The sequence below is a fragment of the Cherax quadricarinatus genome, chromosome 7 (assembly GCF_038502225.1).
Source record: "Cherax quadricarinatus isolate ZL_2023a chromosome 7, ASM3850222v1, whole genome shotgun sequence".
NCBI classification, from domain to species: domain Eukaryota; kingdom Metazoa; phylum Arthropoda; class Malacostraca; order Decapoda; family Parastacidae; genus Cherax; species Cherax quadricarinatus.
Window position 1 is genome coordinate 14,182,936 of NC_091298.1, and position 16,814 is coordinate 14,199,749.

Here is a 16,814-nt window from a genome sequence, read left to right on the forward strand (position 1 = left end):
AGTTGTTTGTTACTTAGTGTTTTGCAGAAGACGTTAAGAGCTGGTATACCAGTCCTGATATGGAGTGACTCGCCGTGGTATAGTCCTGCCGTCTCACGTCCAACACCCAGCGCAACGTCCGGTTCTGGATTCGTTGTAGCCTTTGAGCATTAGTCTTGCAGTCAGAGTTAGAGAAAAAACAGTGTATGTGATAAGTGGTCCGATTAAAGCAATGTGAATGTATAGGTAGAGTTTTGTGCACCTCTCAGCTTATAAAGCTGAGAGAGTGCAATTCCCGCCACAACTGTCTTAGGTGTGATGTGAGTTTTCATGTGTAGCCTGCAGTCAAGGCTGACTCCAAGTACTATTGTGGATGAAGTGTGTGGTATAAATGTTCGTGAGAGAGTAGTTCTGAGTTCGACAGGAGTAGGGATGCCATGTCTATGATGGAAATAAGTTATTTTAGACTTGTTGGCATTTGTCTTAATACTTCGTAATAGTTTTCATTCTCTAATCCTGTCTACCCCGTGTTGTGTTCTTTTGTGAGCTGCCTGTGACCTGCAGCTCAGGGGTAGACTGTTACAACCGAGAGGACTCATCTCTCTGTCTCTCTCTCTCTCTCTCTCTCTCTCTCTCTCTCTCTCTCTCTCTCTCTCTCTCTGACGTAAAGCTAATCCAGGTAACAGATGGCGCTGAGAAGCAAAACCCCCTTCAATAAAAACACGAATTAATTTACGGTAGTTACCAACGTGGTGTTATAAAATTTTCGTGCATCATTACCACTGAGTATTATTCTGAGTAGCGCAGTGTGTGTCTCCACGCTCGACCAGGAAGACACAGTTACCCTTGTTGGCGGACAAGAGAAGTTCGAGAGACGACAAATTTCATCCCCTTGCCCACGAGAAATCATCCGCCACCATGTCGTCAGAGACGGAGAACAGCATCGACTGTCTGGACAGCAGTCTCGTCTACCTTAAAATTGGTGAAAGCACTCTGGAGGAACTTGCTCACTCGCTTATCAAGTGTACAGGTAATGTAGCTGTACCGGAGTTTGTGGCTGTGTAGCTGTATACCTGGAGAATACCTGCAGGGTGTTTCGCAGGTCAATGCCCCCGCGGCCCGGTCCATGACCAGGCCTCGCAGCGGCTCAGGACATGATCAACCAGGCTGTTACTGCCGTACCGGGAATAGCTTGGCTGCGAACATAGGATGTCTGGCGTCTAGCGGACGGAGGATCGAACCACGGTCTTGTGTTTAATGATAATTACGGATTTAGCGCTTCACTCAATCGTAATTTAAATTGTGTTAAGAGGATGTATACAAATAAACACTTGTGAAGTGAATATCTGTATATATTGTTTGTGATAAACCCGTCAGGGAGCCTTCATGCAGGTGATGGACTCTTGGTGAAAAAAAAAGTATTAAATATTCCCTGTGTTCGAACCTCAATGCCTCCCATTCCTTTAGTTTCTCGTTGATTAAAATTAAATTTAGGGCCACAATCATAACAGCAGTGTTTGTGTCGTGGCAGAGCTGGGCCTGACAGCGTTGACCTGAAGTTAAATACTCTTCAAGTATGGTGTCTTGGGGGCAGTTTGAGTTCCCTATTCGTTCTCTGCTCGCATTTGCTCTCCTCGCTATCAAGGGGATGTATGATTTTTTTAATATGGGTTTAAGCGCTTTCCCGGGAATGAAATTTGAGTCAACCAACGGTGAATAGTGAAGGAGGGGGAGGTGAGGAGGAGTCTTGGGTAGGGGGTTGGGAAGAAGACAGAATCGCTTTAATCTGCTAAATATAATTACGAGGAAGCGCTAAACGGGGTCGTGCAGCGCCGAGTGAAGTTAGAGCTAAGGATGGTAGCTTCAACAGGACCTAAATAGTGCTCTTCATCATCATGAAGGCTCCATCACCCGCCCTTTCATGTGGTTTATAAAGGTCTTTGCCTCGGACCATAAAATGTTTAAAGACTTTTAAATTCGTTGATATTTAAGGTTCTTGCCTTCTCTGCTGAGGCGAGTATAATGTGGTTGAAGTCTAGCTTTCATGAAGTCGCTGTTCAATATAGCGACACCATTCAAACGTTCTTGTCTAAATGAACATGTAATAATACTTCACCTGCTTCAGAAAACTGAAGGAAAGTTTACCTGAAACCATTTGTTGAACACTGTTGGCTTGCTTGTCTCCTAGCTTCCATTCCCCAGAAGCCTTCATCTTCCCTTGCTTCCGCATTACTGAGTACATTATCAAGATGTCTTTCTCTCTCCAGAAAATGATGAGTTTTGTAGCGCTGACTACCAGCAGCAGCAACAGGACAACAGTCAGATTAACGGTGACTTAGAGAAAAATGAATGTGCTGAGCTAGGAGGAAACGGCAGTCAGCTGGATAATTCAACGACGTCCCTGAAAGTGACGCAGGGTCCTTCAGCTACGTCACAGTTGCCCCTCGACGCAAACTTCAACTACACTTGTGCTGGAAAGAACGTTAACACTATCAAGCACACGTACACTGGAAAAATGATCCCCCAGGCCAACGCTTACGTATATGATGGGAATAAGGTGAACGCGGACGCAAACACCTATGCATGTGCTGGAAAGACCCTTCTCAACACTGAGGTCAACAACAACAATGCTAGATGCGAGAAGTGCGACACCAGGAACAATAATAGCACAGACATCCTCACGGCCACCAATAACACTAACGAACAGTTTAACGAAATCTCTACAAGCATGAGAGATTCTTCGAAAAGTAAGCAGAACTGCGATGCTAACGAGGCCAGCAGCAGCAACTTGAACAAGGCGAGTCTCGGAGGAAGTTTGGGATAGTTTGATGTTGAATATATAGTGTAGAGTTGGTTATGTAGTTTCTTAGCCCACATTAGTTTGAATATCACTAACTGGTAAATGTGGATATTTTTTTTGGGTGGTTGTTGGCATTTCCTGACGGCATCACCCTTCCGCCTTGTAGTACCTACTGGTTTATGGCATTTTTCGTAGACATAATAAATTTTCATGTAAAACCAGTTATACTAAGTGTTTATTCTGCTACACTTTGGAAAAAAGAAAACTATCTTGCAGGTGTGGTCGCCGTCTACGCAGGACCTGAGTCGTACCGTGGACAAGATCCTGAGAACCTGCGGGGGATTAGGTGAGGGGCAACGCAAATATGACCTCTCCTACATGGGAGTGTCAGAAGCCCTCGGGGAAATGTTGCTTCAACACGGAGAGTTCCCTGCCACTCCCCTCGTTACTCCCACCCCGAGGTGACCTTACTAGAAATGTTGGAATGTTTGAGACCTGTAGGTGTTGCTTGAATCTTGACCTAACGATTGATTTTCTGTTAAAATTTATCTTTCTGATGTAACTCAGGCGGCCAGGTTGAAAACATTTTTAAAGCAAGATTGATATGCATATATATTAGCTGTCACGGGCATGAGTGTAGTTAATGTTAACTACACTACACTCGTGCCATGTGATTAATAAAATTTTATACAGTACTGTGCCTGATTTGACTACATAAGTCAAACTTAAAATAATTGGCCCCTGAATAGATTTTGGGGGGATTAATTTCGCTACTTGCTTCTTTCAAGCCAGCTAACGTTAAAGAAAAATTAACTGGCTTATTAGAAGCTATTTTTATCTTGTAGAAATGATTGACATACTACTGAAGATGTGTAAAGGTGAAGCTGTTATATATATATTTAGACTTACTGTACAAAAGTTTCATATATGCAAGGAGATGAAAATAAATGTACAGTGAAAGGTCAGCCTGGGATATTAGCAATGTTTATAACCGAACTTGACCCTTTCATACCCTGGTATATGTAAATTGATCAATATAAATATTTCTCCGGTTCATCACGCGTCACGGTGTGCTGGTAATCATGAAGCACTAATCTCGTAGGGGTCATGATAGCAGGATGACCGACAGTGTCAGTCCCTTAACATGGGAAATGGGAGGTAATCAAGATTTGATTGTATGAAGGGAAGATTAACACGAACAACTTGAACTAAGAGCTCCTCGCTGGCATCAAGGTAGTCATGAAAGTATTATTACTGAAGGTACCGCAGCACACCACTGGATACAGCACAAGCCAAGAGAGAGACGGCGGTAGACTTCAAGAACGGTACAATCTTCGGTTCGTCACTCTCCTCTTCTCAGAGCCTTCAATATAAACCTCACTTGCAGGTAAGCCATCTGCTGCCACTTACACTTTTGTGTGCAGAAGTCTCCTCGCTTCTGTGGTATTCGTAGCATAAGAACTGAAATACGCAGCACCTCTTCACGCAACTTTCATTACACAAAGTAGCTGAAAATTTAATGACAATTTAATTCTCTATATTTTAGACAAAAAGTAATTCCATTGGAAGTATTGCAAGTATCCAGAGCCGAACGCCAGAAATAATGTAATGCCTTTAAATTAAAATAATTTAAAGTAATGAAAGTCTGTTTGCAGTATTCTCTGCTTTTGTTAATTGTTAGTTTTAATTTTTTTATTTAAAACATCATATTACAACATTATATATATATATATTATATATATATATGCATACACAATAAAACCATCGTCCCTCACCAAAAAGGTTTACAATAAAGAATTCATAATCACAATACACTATATAAATTGCGCTACGTGCTACGTTCTCAGTCGCTATATACACTTCGAGCCGCCTAGGATGCTCATAATCTACAGTTTTAAAATTAACGATTCAGGAGTTAGGGGAGGTGACGTTCTCCCTGGCGCCAGGCGGAGACCATCTCTCCTCAGCACCACACATGATGACAACACCTGAGGAGCCGTTCACCGGCGCTACACCCAGGCTTAACCTCGGCTGCCAGGTGAGGTTCACAAACATCAAGTATCGTCAGATTTGTTTTATCTTCTACGTCTCCCATCTTTTTGTTCTGTTCGTCAACTTTCTTCACGCCTGATGAAATATGATTGACAAAAAATACATGAAACTTGACAAATATTTAATGTTTACTTTGAACCACTGTGGTATTAGTATTTAACATGTTAAGTACGTCCATCATTCATTAATCTAAGTATTAGTGTATTAATATCCTTTAAATTTACATTGTAGAAGAAAGTAATAAAGAATTGAATGACTGCATATGTGAAATATTCTACTGTAAGCAGGATCATTATTTCAAAATGTAGCACTTATTTTATTTTTGCATATATCATAACGTTCGATCAAATGCCTCTATATGCTCTTTGAAAAATCGAATGTGGCAACACCCAAGACTTCGTTGTTGCAGTTAATACCTCCAAGGTGCTAATTACCTTTGGCAGTCAAAGCTCTCAAAATGTTTCATTCCAACAACTTCATTAAAGAATGAAGCCTGCAGCCTGTGTACAGACGTAACGATCTCTTTAAAGTTAGGTATCTGGCTGTTAGGCCGTTATGGGTCGCATCCCACAGCGTGTTAGTATACATTAGATAGGGCTTTGTTTTGAAATGAGCTGAAGTAGGATAACAGCTCTTAACCTATAAATTATATGGTGCCCCGTTGCCCCCCCCCCCTTCCTCTACAGCAAACTCCACCAGGATCTCTTCCGTCCATCATGTCCTGGGGTGGTAGCGAGGCTGAGGGGGCGTGGCCAGCCATATCACCTTTCTTCTCCTCGCTGGGTTCTGTCTCCCTAGCCACCTCCAACACCCACAGTGAAGCACCATCCTTTCCCCTTCCCCAGATGAACGAGATCCCACACGGGAAAAGGTGAGCAGTTATGGATGTAGTGAATTGTGGTCTTAAGTTATAGTAATGCCAATAACTGCGGAAGGTATTGTAGTCACTTTGACTTTCTTGGATTATCCCAGGTAATTATATTACACGTGTTACTATACATAATTGTACGTGTGTGTACCTGTATCTAAATAAACTTGGTAACACTAAGTTTACTGGGAGGAGGGTGTTAATAGCATGCAAAGAGCTAAAAGAACTTATTACCGTGGCAGACAGGAGATGTTCTCTACACAGTACCAGGACTGGCCAGAGGCAAGAACCACTCGTCACTCCTACCTTGCTCAGCACCACTCTGTACTCTCCCAGTACAACCCTAGTCAAGCCCAGCACCACACTTCTTACCCCCAGCAACACACTTCTTCATCTCAGCACTACCACCTCCAGGCCCAGCGCCATCCCCAAACAGTTTACCAGACACTCTGTACAGACAAGGTGTGTGTTCATTTAACCTCTTAAAACCAGTTTTTTTTTTTTATTTGTCGGGGATGTTTAAGATATTGAACCCTTTTTCCTACATAGTTAAAGCGAGACACTGTCCAGCCAATAATGCCATTATTACTCTGTAGTAATGGTCGAAGAAACAACAAATCTTCCACTTTTATAAAATTTGATTGTCAAGTGATTACAAGTTAAGCTCGGTTCATAGGTTGGCTTTAACTTTAACCTGGTGAGACTATATAAAGTTCTTAAAGCTGGTAGGCCTTGAAACGGGATGAAGTAGTCTGAAGATACTTCTTTTAAGGCTCTCCTTGAATACTACTGAACAATAAAAAACTATATTAAACAGAGCGAAAATGTGTGAAGCTGATGACTTAGTTTAAGTAAATCAAAAGTAAACCTCTTTAATATGCTTTATTGTACACTACGGTAAAGCCAGCCAGACTTTTTTTTTTTCATTAAACTGTATACTTCTACGCGTCACTGAGCTGAACAACCTTGGTTTACCAGGCGGTGGTGGGCGGGATGGCCCCAGGTGCAGCAGCCAGCGGTGTCTCCCCCAGGAGAGCTCTGATCCAAGACGTGGTGTTGAGGGAGTCGACCAGGGCGTTCCGCTCCCACCCTCTCTTTCCCTTGCTGAAGGACCTCGCAGTTACTGACTACTACTTCGATAAGGCCAATTTCAACGTTGGTCAGTGGCTGGCGTCTGTTGATGGTTGTGGTGGAATGTCGTGGGTAAAGTGGGATTTTTCAGCTTCAAAATGTAAGAGTGTTGTGCAGGGTTACTGACAGCCATGTTGTGTGCTTTATTCTGGTCGTAGTGTAAACATCGACAACATGGCTTGACTCAAACTTTAATTTTTACCTCAGATTTGTTTGCAATAAAGGACACTTTGTTTTAGTACATTAAAGTATTAAAAAAAACCTTTTTCGTAAACTTTAAACAGCCAGTTAAAACTTAATAACGCTCGTATCACAACGTTGCTAGTAGTATGTTCGCGGTAAATAAAAAAAAATTAAGACCCTTCATTTTTTTATGTTTTTAATACTCTATTTTGTCGATTAAGGCTGTGGCGCATGCATCACACACGGCTGAGACCTTCACTGAAATCTGAGGATACATTATGGATTAAATAGTGACTTTATTACAACCTGTTAAGATTTCCCTTATTGCTACAAGAACTGTTTTAATTTGTACTGTGGTTTTACTGTTGTGGTGGTTTAAATCAGTGTTGAATGGTGAAATTTAACTAGAACCCGTTCCCACTCAGCCGCCTGTTTGCAGAAGTTTAATATGCTACGTTTGGCTTGCTGTTGTGACGCACGTTTAGTTGTACGTTATGAAGGTAAGTTTAGGGGGTTTAAATTTAAATTATAATATAATCCATTATTTAAACTAAGATTTTTAGTCTCGTGGCATATTTGATGGAAGTACATAAATTTTATGGACTTTTAGCTGGTTATGTGGATCTTTCAGGCCATAACATTCTTTTAATTTTAGCTTAAGCAGACACAAATCAGCGTGTACCATGGACACTGTTTTAAACTGCTAAGTGTCGCGGTTGAGTCTTCTATGTGGGTATATCTGACTTTCTCTAGATCCCGTGAAACCTGAAAACTCGATTCATTTCCCCAAGCTCTTGTATAACCCTTGTGAAGTGCTTACTACCACCTCAAGGGAGGTTCCTTGACGCTGGTGAGGGGCTCTTGATCTAGGGAATTGGATCTGTGCTCAGGTTCCCTGAGTTGAGCCTGAATACCTTCCATCCCCCCCCTCATGTGCTGTATAATCCTACGGGTTTAGCTCTCCCCATGATTATAATAATAGTGCTTACTATTGGTAAGTTGTGTGTCCGCCCACAGCGCCGCTGCTGTCCTTCCTGCCTCCTTCCACGGAGGACCTGGTGACTCTCTACTTGCGCAGGAACCCCGAGGCCGCTCAAGCCTACCAGAATAAACATGCCTCCCCGCGCACACAAACTATTGACGCTGTAATATTCGATGCTGTAACATATGCTCACGCTTCACTAATGAGTAAGTTACTTGTATTTGTGGTTCTTCCTGCATTCAACATAGAGGATTTTGTGAATGGCAGTTAAGAATTAGAGGCGTAGCAGACAATGGAAGAGCATGTTCACGAACACCTATGCATACATATACTCCTATTTACAAACGAACTCCTCTGCACATGCACACGAGATGGGAGGCAAGGATAAAAATGTTTGATGCTTTTTGCAGAGCGAGTAGCGACTCAGGTGACGAAGCTGAGTGAGGTGATGGAGGCGGAGCCAGCAGAAGTAGAGGAGGCGGTGGAGGACTTGTGTCAGCGGTACATAGAGGTGGTGCGTTCCTCCACTCCTCTGCATTTGATACATGCCTTCGACACCAGCTCTCAAGCCTCGCCGCAACAACAACAATCTGGTAAACAAATTAGTTTGTATAAGAGTATTGGTATCTAAATAAATGTAAATGTTTAGTCTTCACTACGCTAAACTGGTGTTAATAGGGTGATGGCCAAATGGATCTTGTCACCTTTGAAACTTCTTGGTATGACAAGTGAGGTAAACAAGGGTTAAATTCAGCCATACCGTGGATGTGTCAAGGTGAAACTTTTCTGACAGCATCACAATGTGCAGCGAGCGTGGAAGTCAGTGAGGCGGAGAGAGGAGTGCGGGAGCCATTTCAGCAGCTGGAGCACTTGCTGGCACCTTTCTCACCCATTCCTCACTCCTGCAACACACAGGACTCGTCAGAGACTCGGAGGAGGAGGAGCTGTCATTCTAGAGAGGTGGGCAACACTTTTGACAAGCTTCTTGAAGCTTCATTTTTATAGCCTAAGAGCTATTATTCTACCTTAGAAACTTTTCTTGGCCTTTCCTTGAAGCTAGATTTTACTATAATTATCTGTCCAGGGAAAGAACCTATAATCTTAGATTATCTGAACATTTTAAGAGACTGACTTCTCTCGTCGATGCATTTAAAATTTGTCTGAAAGCGAGCAGAAAGCATTTATAATTTGTGACGTTAGCAAACAGATGTTGAATGAGCCTTGTAGGTTTAGCGCTTCATTTTTTAATATAACAGGAATTAGTTTCATTTTTCTTGCATATCACTTGGAAGAGTTCAGAATTATATTGCACTAGTTTATGCTTTGATGCCTCTTCAAAGGGGGCTCCTTGGCGTGGTGAAGAGGCTCTTGGTCTGAGGAATTAGACCTGTCGGTCTACTTCCTCAGACTGAACCTAATTACCCCCCAATCCCCCGTTCCCTATCCCATCCTCCCCTTTTTCCTTTCCTCCTCCCCACCCCTCCCTTTTGCCCTTCCTTTTTGGCCTTTTTTTTCCCACAGGCACGCTAGTTCCTAGGTAGGAGAAAGGGTACCGGGGTCCATCCCATTCCGTTGAGGTTCTTGGCGGTGGCGTAGTTTGGCGTGGAATCTGGATTGCCTGGGGATGTCCTGATCCCTCTCAGGTATCCCGGAGGGTGGCTTTGGGTGTCTCTCGGGCGACGGGTGTATCTCTGGAAGCCACCTTTCGGATTCCGGGGGTGGTGGCCGAAGGAGGTATGCTTTGTGGCAGATTTCTGGCCGCCCTCTCTTTTGTCCACCGAGGTAGCTCGGCAGATGTGAGGTTGCTATCCCGGATTGCCGGTTTACTGGCATGATGGGTAGGGTATGGCACGGGTTCCATGCTGCATCTGGGCTACTTGCGGTGCTGAGGTCCTCTTGGGCGTGGAGGGAGATTTCTGGCCCTTTCATTCCTCCTAGGAACTATCCCTCCCCGGTCCCCACTTTTTTTATTCTTTTTTATTTTTATTTTTTTCTTTTTTTTCTTAAAAACAAAAAGAAAGAAGTAACCTAACCATGGCAGCCTAGTCCATGAACCTGCTACCCCTGGGCCCCTTCTTGATACCGCACCCCGTTCTGACCCCGCCTCGTCTTTGGACCACTCTTTGGACACTCCTCATGCCTCTGTACCTCTTGCCGGTGCTGTTTCCTCACCCGCTTCAGGTACTGAGGCCTCGACTGACTCCTTCGATTTATCTGACCTTCGCTCTCCTGGCCCGTTCCACGTCGGACCAACTCTGGTCCCACGCCTAAACGACAACGACAATTACCTGCTGATGATACTTCTCCACCTTCTCGTTCTTCTCTGAAAAGATTGACACGTCCTTCACTACCTTTCCACGCTCAGTTTCAGACTGCACAATGGACTAAATTCTTCACTTTACGACCGACTTCCTCTACTGCCTATCTTTCTGACCACAGTATTGGCAAGGCACTCCTACGCCATGTTGGTAAAGATATTTCTTTTCATGCTCTTAAGAGCGGTACGCGCATCGTCACCATACAGAATGCTACCCAGGCTCATGAGCTTTCTCGTCTTTCCCATATCGATACTGTTCCTGTAACTATTGAAAAGCATCATTCCCTCAATTCTTGTAGTGGTACCGTCATTCTGCCTCATACCATAGTTCAACAAAATTTCCAGACATGTGGCACTGACATTCTTGAACAGCTGGAACTCCAAGATCTCCCAATCCTCAAGGTTGACACTTACGTTCTTCCTGCCCGCGGGCGGAGACGATACCCTAGCAATGTGGCTCATTTAACTTTTGACAGCCGTGAACTCCCATCCTCAGTTTATGTAGCAGGACATCGGTTAAAAGTTCGAAAGGTGATCCCTACACCGCAACAGTGTAGAAATTGCTGGCGATTTGGCCATCCAGCGAAACATTGCAGATCTATCGCCGAATGCCCAGTCTGTGGTGCCAATGACCATTCTAATACGTCTTGCAAACGACCTCCCTCTTGCCTTAATTGTCATGAGGCTCACCCTTCGTACTCTCGCCGTTGTCAAGTCTTCTTAAACGAGTGGGAAATCTGTTACCTCAAAGAGGCAAAAAGTCTCCCTTATGCCATGGCAGTTTCTCATCTACGCCTCCAAGGGAGACTACCTCGTGTTTCTAATTCCCGTGTTTCAAAACGTCCCCCCACTTCCGGTATCCCATCTTCTGCACCCACCTCTGTGGTTACCTCTCCCATAGTCACTCCTGTAGCTAATTCTTTTGCTGTCCTCGGCTCAGACGTCCCTATTTCAACGTCTCAGTCTGATCTTGCTTCGTGTTCTCTCACAAGCCTCAGTAGCGACGAGATCTCGTATGACACCTCCTCCCAATCGTCCCTCTACTTCGCAAAAGTCTAAAAAAGGTCTGTTAACACCTCCTACCCATCTTCCACCTCCTCATTTTCCCTTCCCTGTCTCTGTACCTGGTTCTCCCCCTCACTGGCTCTGTTACTAGTGTAGAGGTTCACCCTCCTCCTCGTACTGTACCTTCCTCCCCTGTTCCCTCCCAAGTTTCTTCCTCTTCTGTCCCCTTCCACGCTTCTACAGTTCCCTCCACCCTTTCGCCCCCCCCCTACCTTCGTACAGTCCATTACAGTTCCAATCTTTACTCATCCTCCCCCTACCATTTCCAATATTGTCTCCCATACGACGTCTCTGAATTCTGAAACACTTGAAGCAATCTCTGAATATATTGCAGAGACCAAACCATCAATGGACACTGTTCCACCCTCCGCTCCTTCTCTCTCCTCTACTCCATCTGCACAACTCCTTTCTTCACAGCGCACCGTTCCTTCGCTGCTTGAACGTTTTCCACTGCCTCCGCATGTGGACTTTTCTAACCCCTCTAGTCCGTAGGAACCCTTAACTGCGGATTTCAGGTATCTTTATCATTGCCAATCATGGCCTATTTACAGTGGAATATATGTGGCCTCAGGGGTATTTGGGGTGAGCTTCAGATGTTACTCTCCCAGTTTTCCCCTGTTAGTGTTTGCTTACAGGAACCAAAATTACACTCTGCTGTTATCTCTCCCATCTCAGGCTATAATTTATTGTATTCTTCAGATTCTTTTCCTGATGGGACCTTTAATGAAAGTGCCCTTCTACACACTGATATTCCATACCATCAGCTATTTGTTCGTACTTCGCTGCATTACACAGCAGCCCGTATCCACTTGCATAGGTGGTATACGCTCTGTTCTTTATATCTCTCTCCTTCTCGGGCATTATCTATTCCGGATATTGCCTTTCTTGTTTCGTCACTACCACCACCGATTCTGTTGGTGATTTTAACGCCCACCATTTCCTCTGGGGGGGGGTCTCACTGTGATTCCAGTGGCATTCAGTTAGAGGCTTTTCTTGCCACCCACCCCCTCCATGTTTTAAATACAGGTACTCGCACCCATTTTGATCCTCGGACTCTCACTCTCTCTTGCATCGATCTCCGTCTGCTCTTCCTCCGCCGCATTAGACTTCACTTGGTCTGTTCTTCCAGACTTGCATGACAGCGATCATGTCCCAATCATTCTTACTTCCCCTTCATATTCACCACCTCTTCGCATCCCACGCTGGCAATTTGATCAGGCAAATTGGAACCTTTACTCACACCTAACTGTTTTTAGAGAGGTTCCTTCTTCGTCCTCCATCGATGAGCTTTTACACCTCTTCTCATCCTCCGTTTTAACCGCAGCTTCTCATTCTATACCCCAAATTTCGGGCAGGCATTCTCAGAAATGCGTGCCTTGGTGGTCTCCTGCTTGTGCTCGTGCAGTATGTTTGAAACGCGCTGCATGGGACAGGTACCGGTACAATAGAACCACAGAGAGACTTCTTGATTTTAAGCAGAAGCTTGCGATCGCTCGCCGTGTCATCTGTGACGCTAAACGCACTTGCTGGCGAGATTCTCCATCACCTCTGCTTCCTCTGAGTGCAGTCTGGAAAAAAGTACGAAAACTGAGTGGTAAATATTCTCCTGACCCGGCTCTGTTCTGCAGGTTGCCGGTGTTGATATAGCAAACCCACTAGATGTTGCCAATGAAATTGGCAATCATCTGGTCTGTATTTCTCAGGGACTCCATCTATGCCCCTCATTTCTTTCCTCAAAGTCTGCCAGAGAGTTAGCACCCTTGGACTTTTCTTCTCTCAGAGAAGAACAGTATAATGTGCCTTTTACACTTCAAGAACTGGAGGCAACACTCAGCTTGTCCATCATCGGCAGCTGGGCCCGACGATTCATATTCGTATGCTACAACATTTACATCAGTCAGCCCTTGCAGTCCTATTATGCCTTTACAGTCTTATTTGGTCACAAGGAGTTCTTCCACAGCTGTGGAAATCCACCATTGTTCTCCCTTTCCGCAAACCAGGCACTACGAGACATGAAAACTCCCACTATCGTCCCATTGCTCTTACCAGTGCAATTTGCAAAGTAATGGAATGCCTAGTAAATAGACGTTTAGTGTGGTATTTAGACACACACAACAGTCTCTCCACTCGTCAATATGGCTTTCGTAAGGGACGTTCTACCATAGACCCCTTACTACGCTTGGATACGTATGTTCGTAATGCCTTTGCGAATAATCACTCGGTTATTGCCATATTTTTTGACCTTGAGAAGGCATATGACACAACTTGGAGGTATAATATTTTAGCCCAAGCCCACTCCTTAGGCCTTCGAGGCAATCTACCATCCTTCCTTAAGAACTTTTTAACTGACAGGCATTTCCGTGTTCGGGTTAATAATGTGCTCTCCCCGGACTTTATCCAAGCTGAAGGTGTCAGCCAGGGATGTGTTCTGAGCACAACACTTTTTCTCCTTGCTATTAATGATTTGGCCTCTAGTCTTCCATTAAGTATTTGGTCATCATTCTATGTTGATGACTTCGCTATTGCCTGTGCAGGCGCTGACTGTCACCTTATTACAGTTTCTCTCCAGCATGCAGTCGACCGTGTTTCCAATTGGGCCACCACACGTGGGTTTAAATTTTCCAGCACTAAAACCCACCAAATTACTTTCACTAGATGCTCTGTCATCTCCGATCATCCTTTGTACCTCTATGGCTCCCGTATCCCTGAACGTGATAGTCAAGTTTCTGGGCCTCCTCTTTGATCGTAGGTTATCCAGGAAACCTCTCATTACCTCTCTGAAGGCAACTTGTCACAGCCGGCTGAACCTTCTTAAAACCCTTGCTCATCTTTCATGGGGAGCTGATCGTCGAACCCTCCTTCGCCTACATTCCACCCTTATCTTATCGAAACTTGATTATGGTGACCAGATCTATTCAGCGGCATCTCCTGCTACTCTCTAGCCTTAACCCCATTCATCACCAAGGATTACGTTTATGCCTTGGTGCTTTTCGCTCTTCCCCTGTCGAGAGCCTCTATGCAGAAGCGAACGTTCCATCCTTATCCAATCGCAGTGATGCCCATTGCCTTCGCTACTATGTATGCTCTCATGATCTCTGCAATCCTTCCAATTATAGAATGGTCACTGATATTAGTAGACATTCTTTATTTGTTCGCCGCCCCTGTTTACTCCGTCCCTTCTCTCTTCGCCTTCATTCGCTCTTGTCTTCTCTTCAATTACCACCTTTCTATGTACATGTAGCATCTCGCTTTTCCCTACCCCCCTGGGAAGTTCCAGCTGCTCGAGTCTGTTCTTTCTCTCTCCCTTCTCGAAAGCCCAACTGTCTACGGTCGCTTCCCGCTCTTTTTCTTGACAACTTTCATTCTCATTCTCATGCCATTGCTATGTACACAGATGGCTCTAAGTCTTCTGATGGCGTAGGATTTGCAGCAGTGTTTCTGGACAGCGTCGTACAAGGGCATTTACTATCTTCGGCTAGCATTTTTACTGCTGAATTGTATGCCATCCTTACAGCACTTATCCGTATTGCATCTATGCCTGTGTCATCATTTGTGGTTGTCTCAGACTCCTAGTGCTTTACAGGCTATACAGAAATTTGATACACCTCACCCCTTAGTCCTCCGTATCCAACTTTGGCTACGCCGCATCTTTACCAAGCATAAAGATATTGTTTTTTGTTGGGTCCCTGGTCATGTTGATGTACAGGGCAATGAACAGGCAGACACTGCTGCGCGGTCAGCAGTACATGACCTACCAGTTTCATGTAGAGGTATTCCATTTATGGACTATTTTGCTGCAATATCTTCCCAACTTCACACCTATTGGCAACAACGTTGGTCTACTATGCTCGCCAACAAACTTCAATCTATTAAACCGAGTATAGGTTACTGGCAGTCTTCTTATCACCAGTGTCGAGGTTGGGAGACTACTCTCTCCCGTCTTCACATTGGCCATACTCGTCTTACTCATGGATATCTCGTGGAGAGGCGCCCTGCTGCTCTCTGTGAGAATTGCCAAGTTCCATTATCAGTCAGCCACATTCTGTTGGACTGCCCACTTTATCAACGAGCATGCAGAATTTACCTCCATCGTCGTCTTCGCTCCGCTGCTCTCTCTTTACCTTCCCTTCTCGCTGATGGACCCACCTTTCATCTGGACTCTCTCATTGACTTTTTGACAACAACTGTCTGACTTCACAAATTCTGATCCCTTCAGCCCTTTCTACTTCAATCTCTTGCTACCCTCTACCCCCGTACTATCCCCTGCCCTGCTGTTTTCTGTAACCTACTGATCATCCCTCCTCCCTTCTGCCATCCAATACCTCGCTTCCTTCCCTACCCTGCAGCGCTGTATAACCCTTGTGGCTTAGCGCTTCTTTTTGATTATAATAATAATATGCTTTGATGTTTTAGTCTGTTTCACAGTCAAAAGTGCAGAATGTTGTTGCAGGTTTATCAAATGTTGTCATCGTGGCTGTTCGACCACCACCATCACCCGTACCCTGACGACGACCAGAAGGTGTTCTTGATGCAACAGACAGGGTTGTCTGCGCAGCAGATCAATCAGTGGTTCATCAACGCCCGCAGACGTCTGCTGCCTCGTCTGAAGGCTGAGCAAGGCAAAGAGTAAAGATTCGAAGGGTTGAATAAATTAAGATCATTAGTAGACGAAGAAAACGGAAAAGCTTTGTCGGGAAGGAGAAATGTCTCAAGTTACAAGGTCGAAAAGATGGATGAAATTTATAATGTTCATAAAGTCAACAGAGATCTTGATGTAAAAGTTCAGCCAAAGGTAGTTGCATAATCTGTAAAAAAACATTATGTAAGATGCATTCAAAGCAGTTTTGAAAAGTTCCTCAGCACTGCTTACTATTTAATACTAAAGTATTTTAGGAAATATAGAAAATCCCAGTCCAGAGATATAACAAAAGCATATCCTAACCTGGCTTAATTTTTAGCTAATATTTTAAAAACTCGTACCAGTGACCATGGAAAAATTTGCCACCCACACGAGAGCTAATGTAATTAATGTAATCTTCATAACTGGTGGTGCCAATGCACAATGAAATGTATTCTCTAGATGTACAAAATTTCCTTAATAAACCTTCATATTATTTTTTTTGAACATTATCGTGTACCAGGTTACATGACTCGTTTAAAGCGACCTCCGGTTTTATATGTATTGCATTTTGGGTAAATAAAACGGTTATAAGAGTCTCCTGGACCTAATTATCTTAACCACAGCAAGTTGTGCCATTATTAATGAGCGCTAAACCAGGAAGGGTCGTAAAGCACCTGGAAATGGAAGGCAATAAGGTTAGATTCAATGATGGTGGTGGTTAAATAAAATTATTTTCAAGTGTCCCTTATCAGCCCAATGTAGCCTCTTGAATGCGCCATTACTAAGGTAACAAGGTTTGGCCTTAAATGGGGTAGG

At 44.1% G+C, this 16,814-nt stretch overlaps 1 protein-coding gene across 3 annotated transcripts; it reads left to right on the forward strand.

The window, feature by feature from the left end:
• Positions 1 to 762: 762 nt before the first annotated feature.
• Positions 763 to 16,593, forward strand: LOC128686743 (uncharacterized). 3 transcript variants are annotated; one of them, XM_053773774.2, is made up of 12 exons: positions 763 to 1,009; positions 2,247 to 2,776; positions 3,056 to 3,240; positions 4,040 to 4,166; positions 4,692 to 4,817; positions 5,518 to 5,702; positions 5,942 to 6,161; positions 6,678 to 6,858; positions 8,031 to 8,201; positions 8,406 to 8,588; positions 8,789 to 8,955; positions 15,828 to 16,593. In XM_053773774.2, the coding sequence occupies exons 1-12, from the start codon at positions 898 to 900 to the stop codon at positions 16,005 to 16,007; spliced, it is 2,367 nt and encodes a 788-aa protein (XP_053629749.2). In that variant the 5' UTR covers positions 763 to 897; the 3' UTR covers positions 16,008 to 16,593. The 3 variants fall into 3 exon arrangements, with proteins under 3 accessions (XP_053629749.2, XP_053629750.2, XP_069938410.1); XM_053773775.2 differs by having other exon boundaries at positions 8,804 to 8,955; XM_070082309.1 differs by having other exon boundaries at positions 3,077 to 3,240.
• The last annotated feature ends 221 nt before the right edge of the window (positions 16,594 to 16,814 follow it).

Bases quoted from the DNA above. Each gene is read 5' to 3' on its own strand.
- LOC128686743 (XM_053773774.2), top strand. From the start codon at position 898: ATGTCGTCAGAGACGGAGAACAGCATCGACTGTCTGGACAGCAGTCTC. The intron at 1,010-2,246 runs GTAATGTAGCTG...TTCTCTCTCCAG, and splicing joins CTCGCTTATCAAGTGTACAG to AAAATGATGAGTTTTGTAGC. The intron at 6,859-8,030 runs GTCAGTGGCTGG...GTCCGCCCACAG, and splicing joins TAAGGCCAATTTCAACGTTG to CGCCGCTGCTGTCCTTCCTG.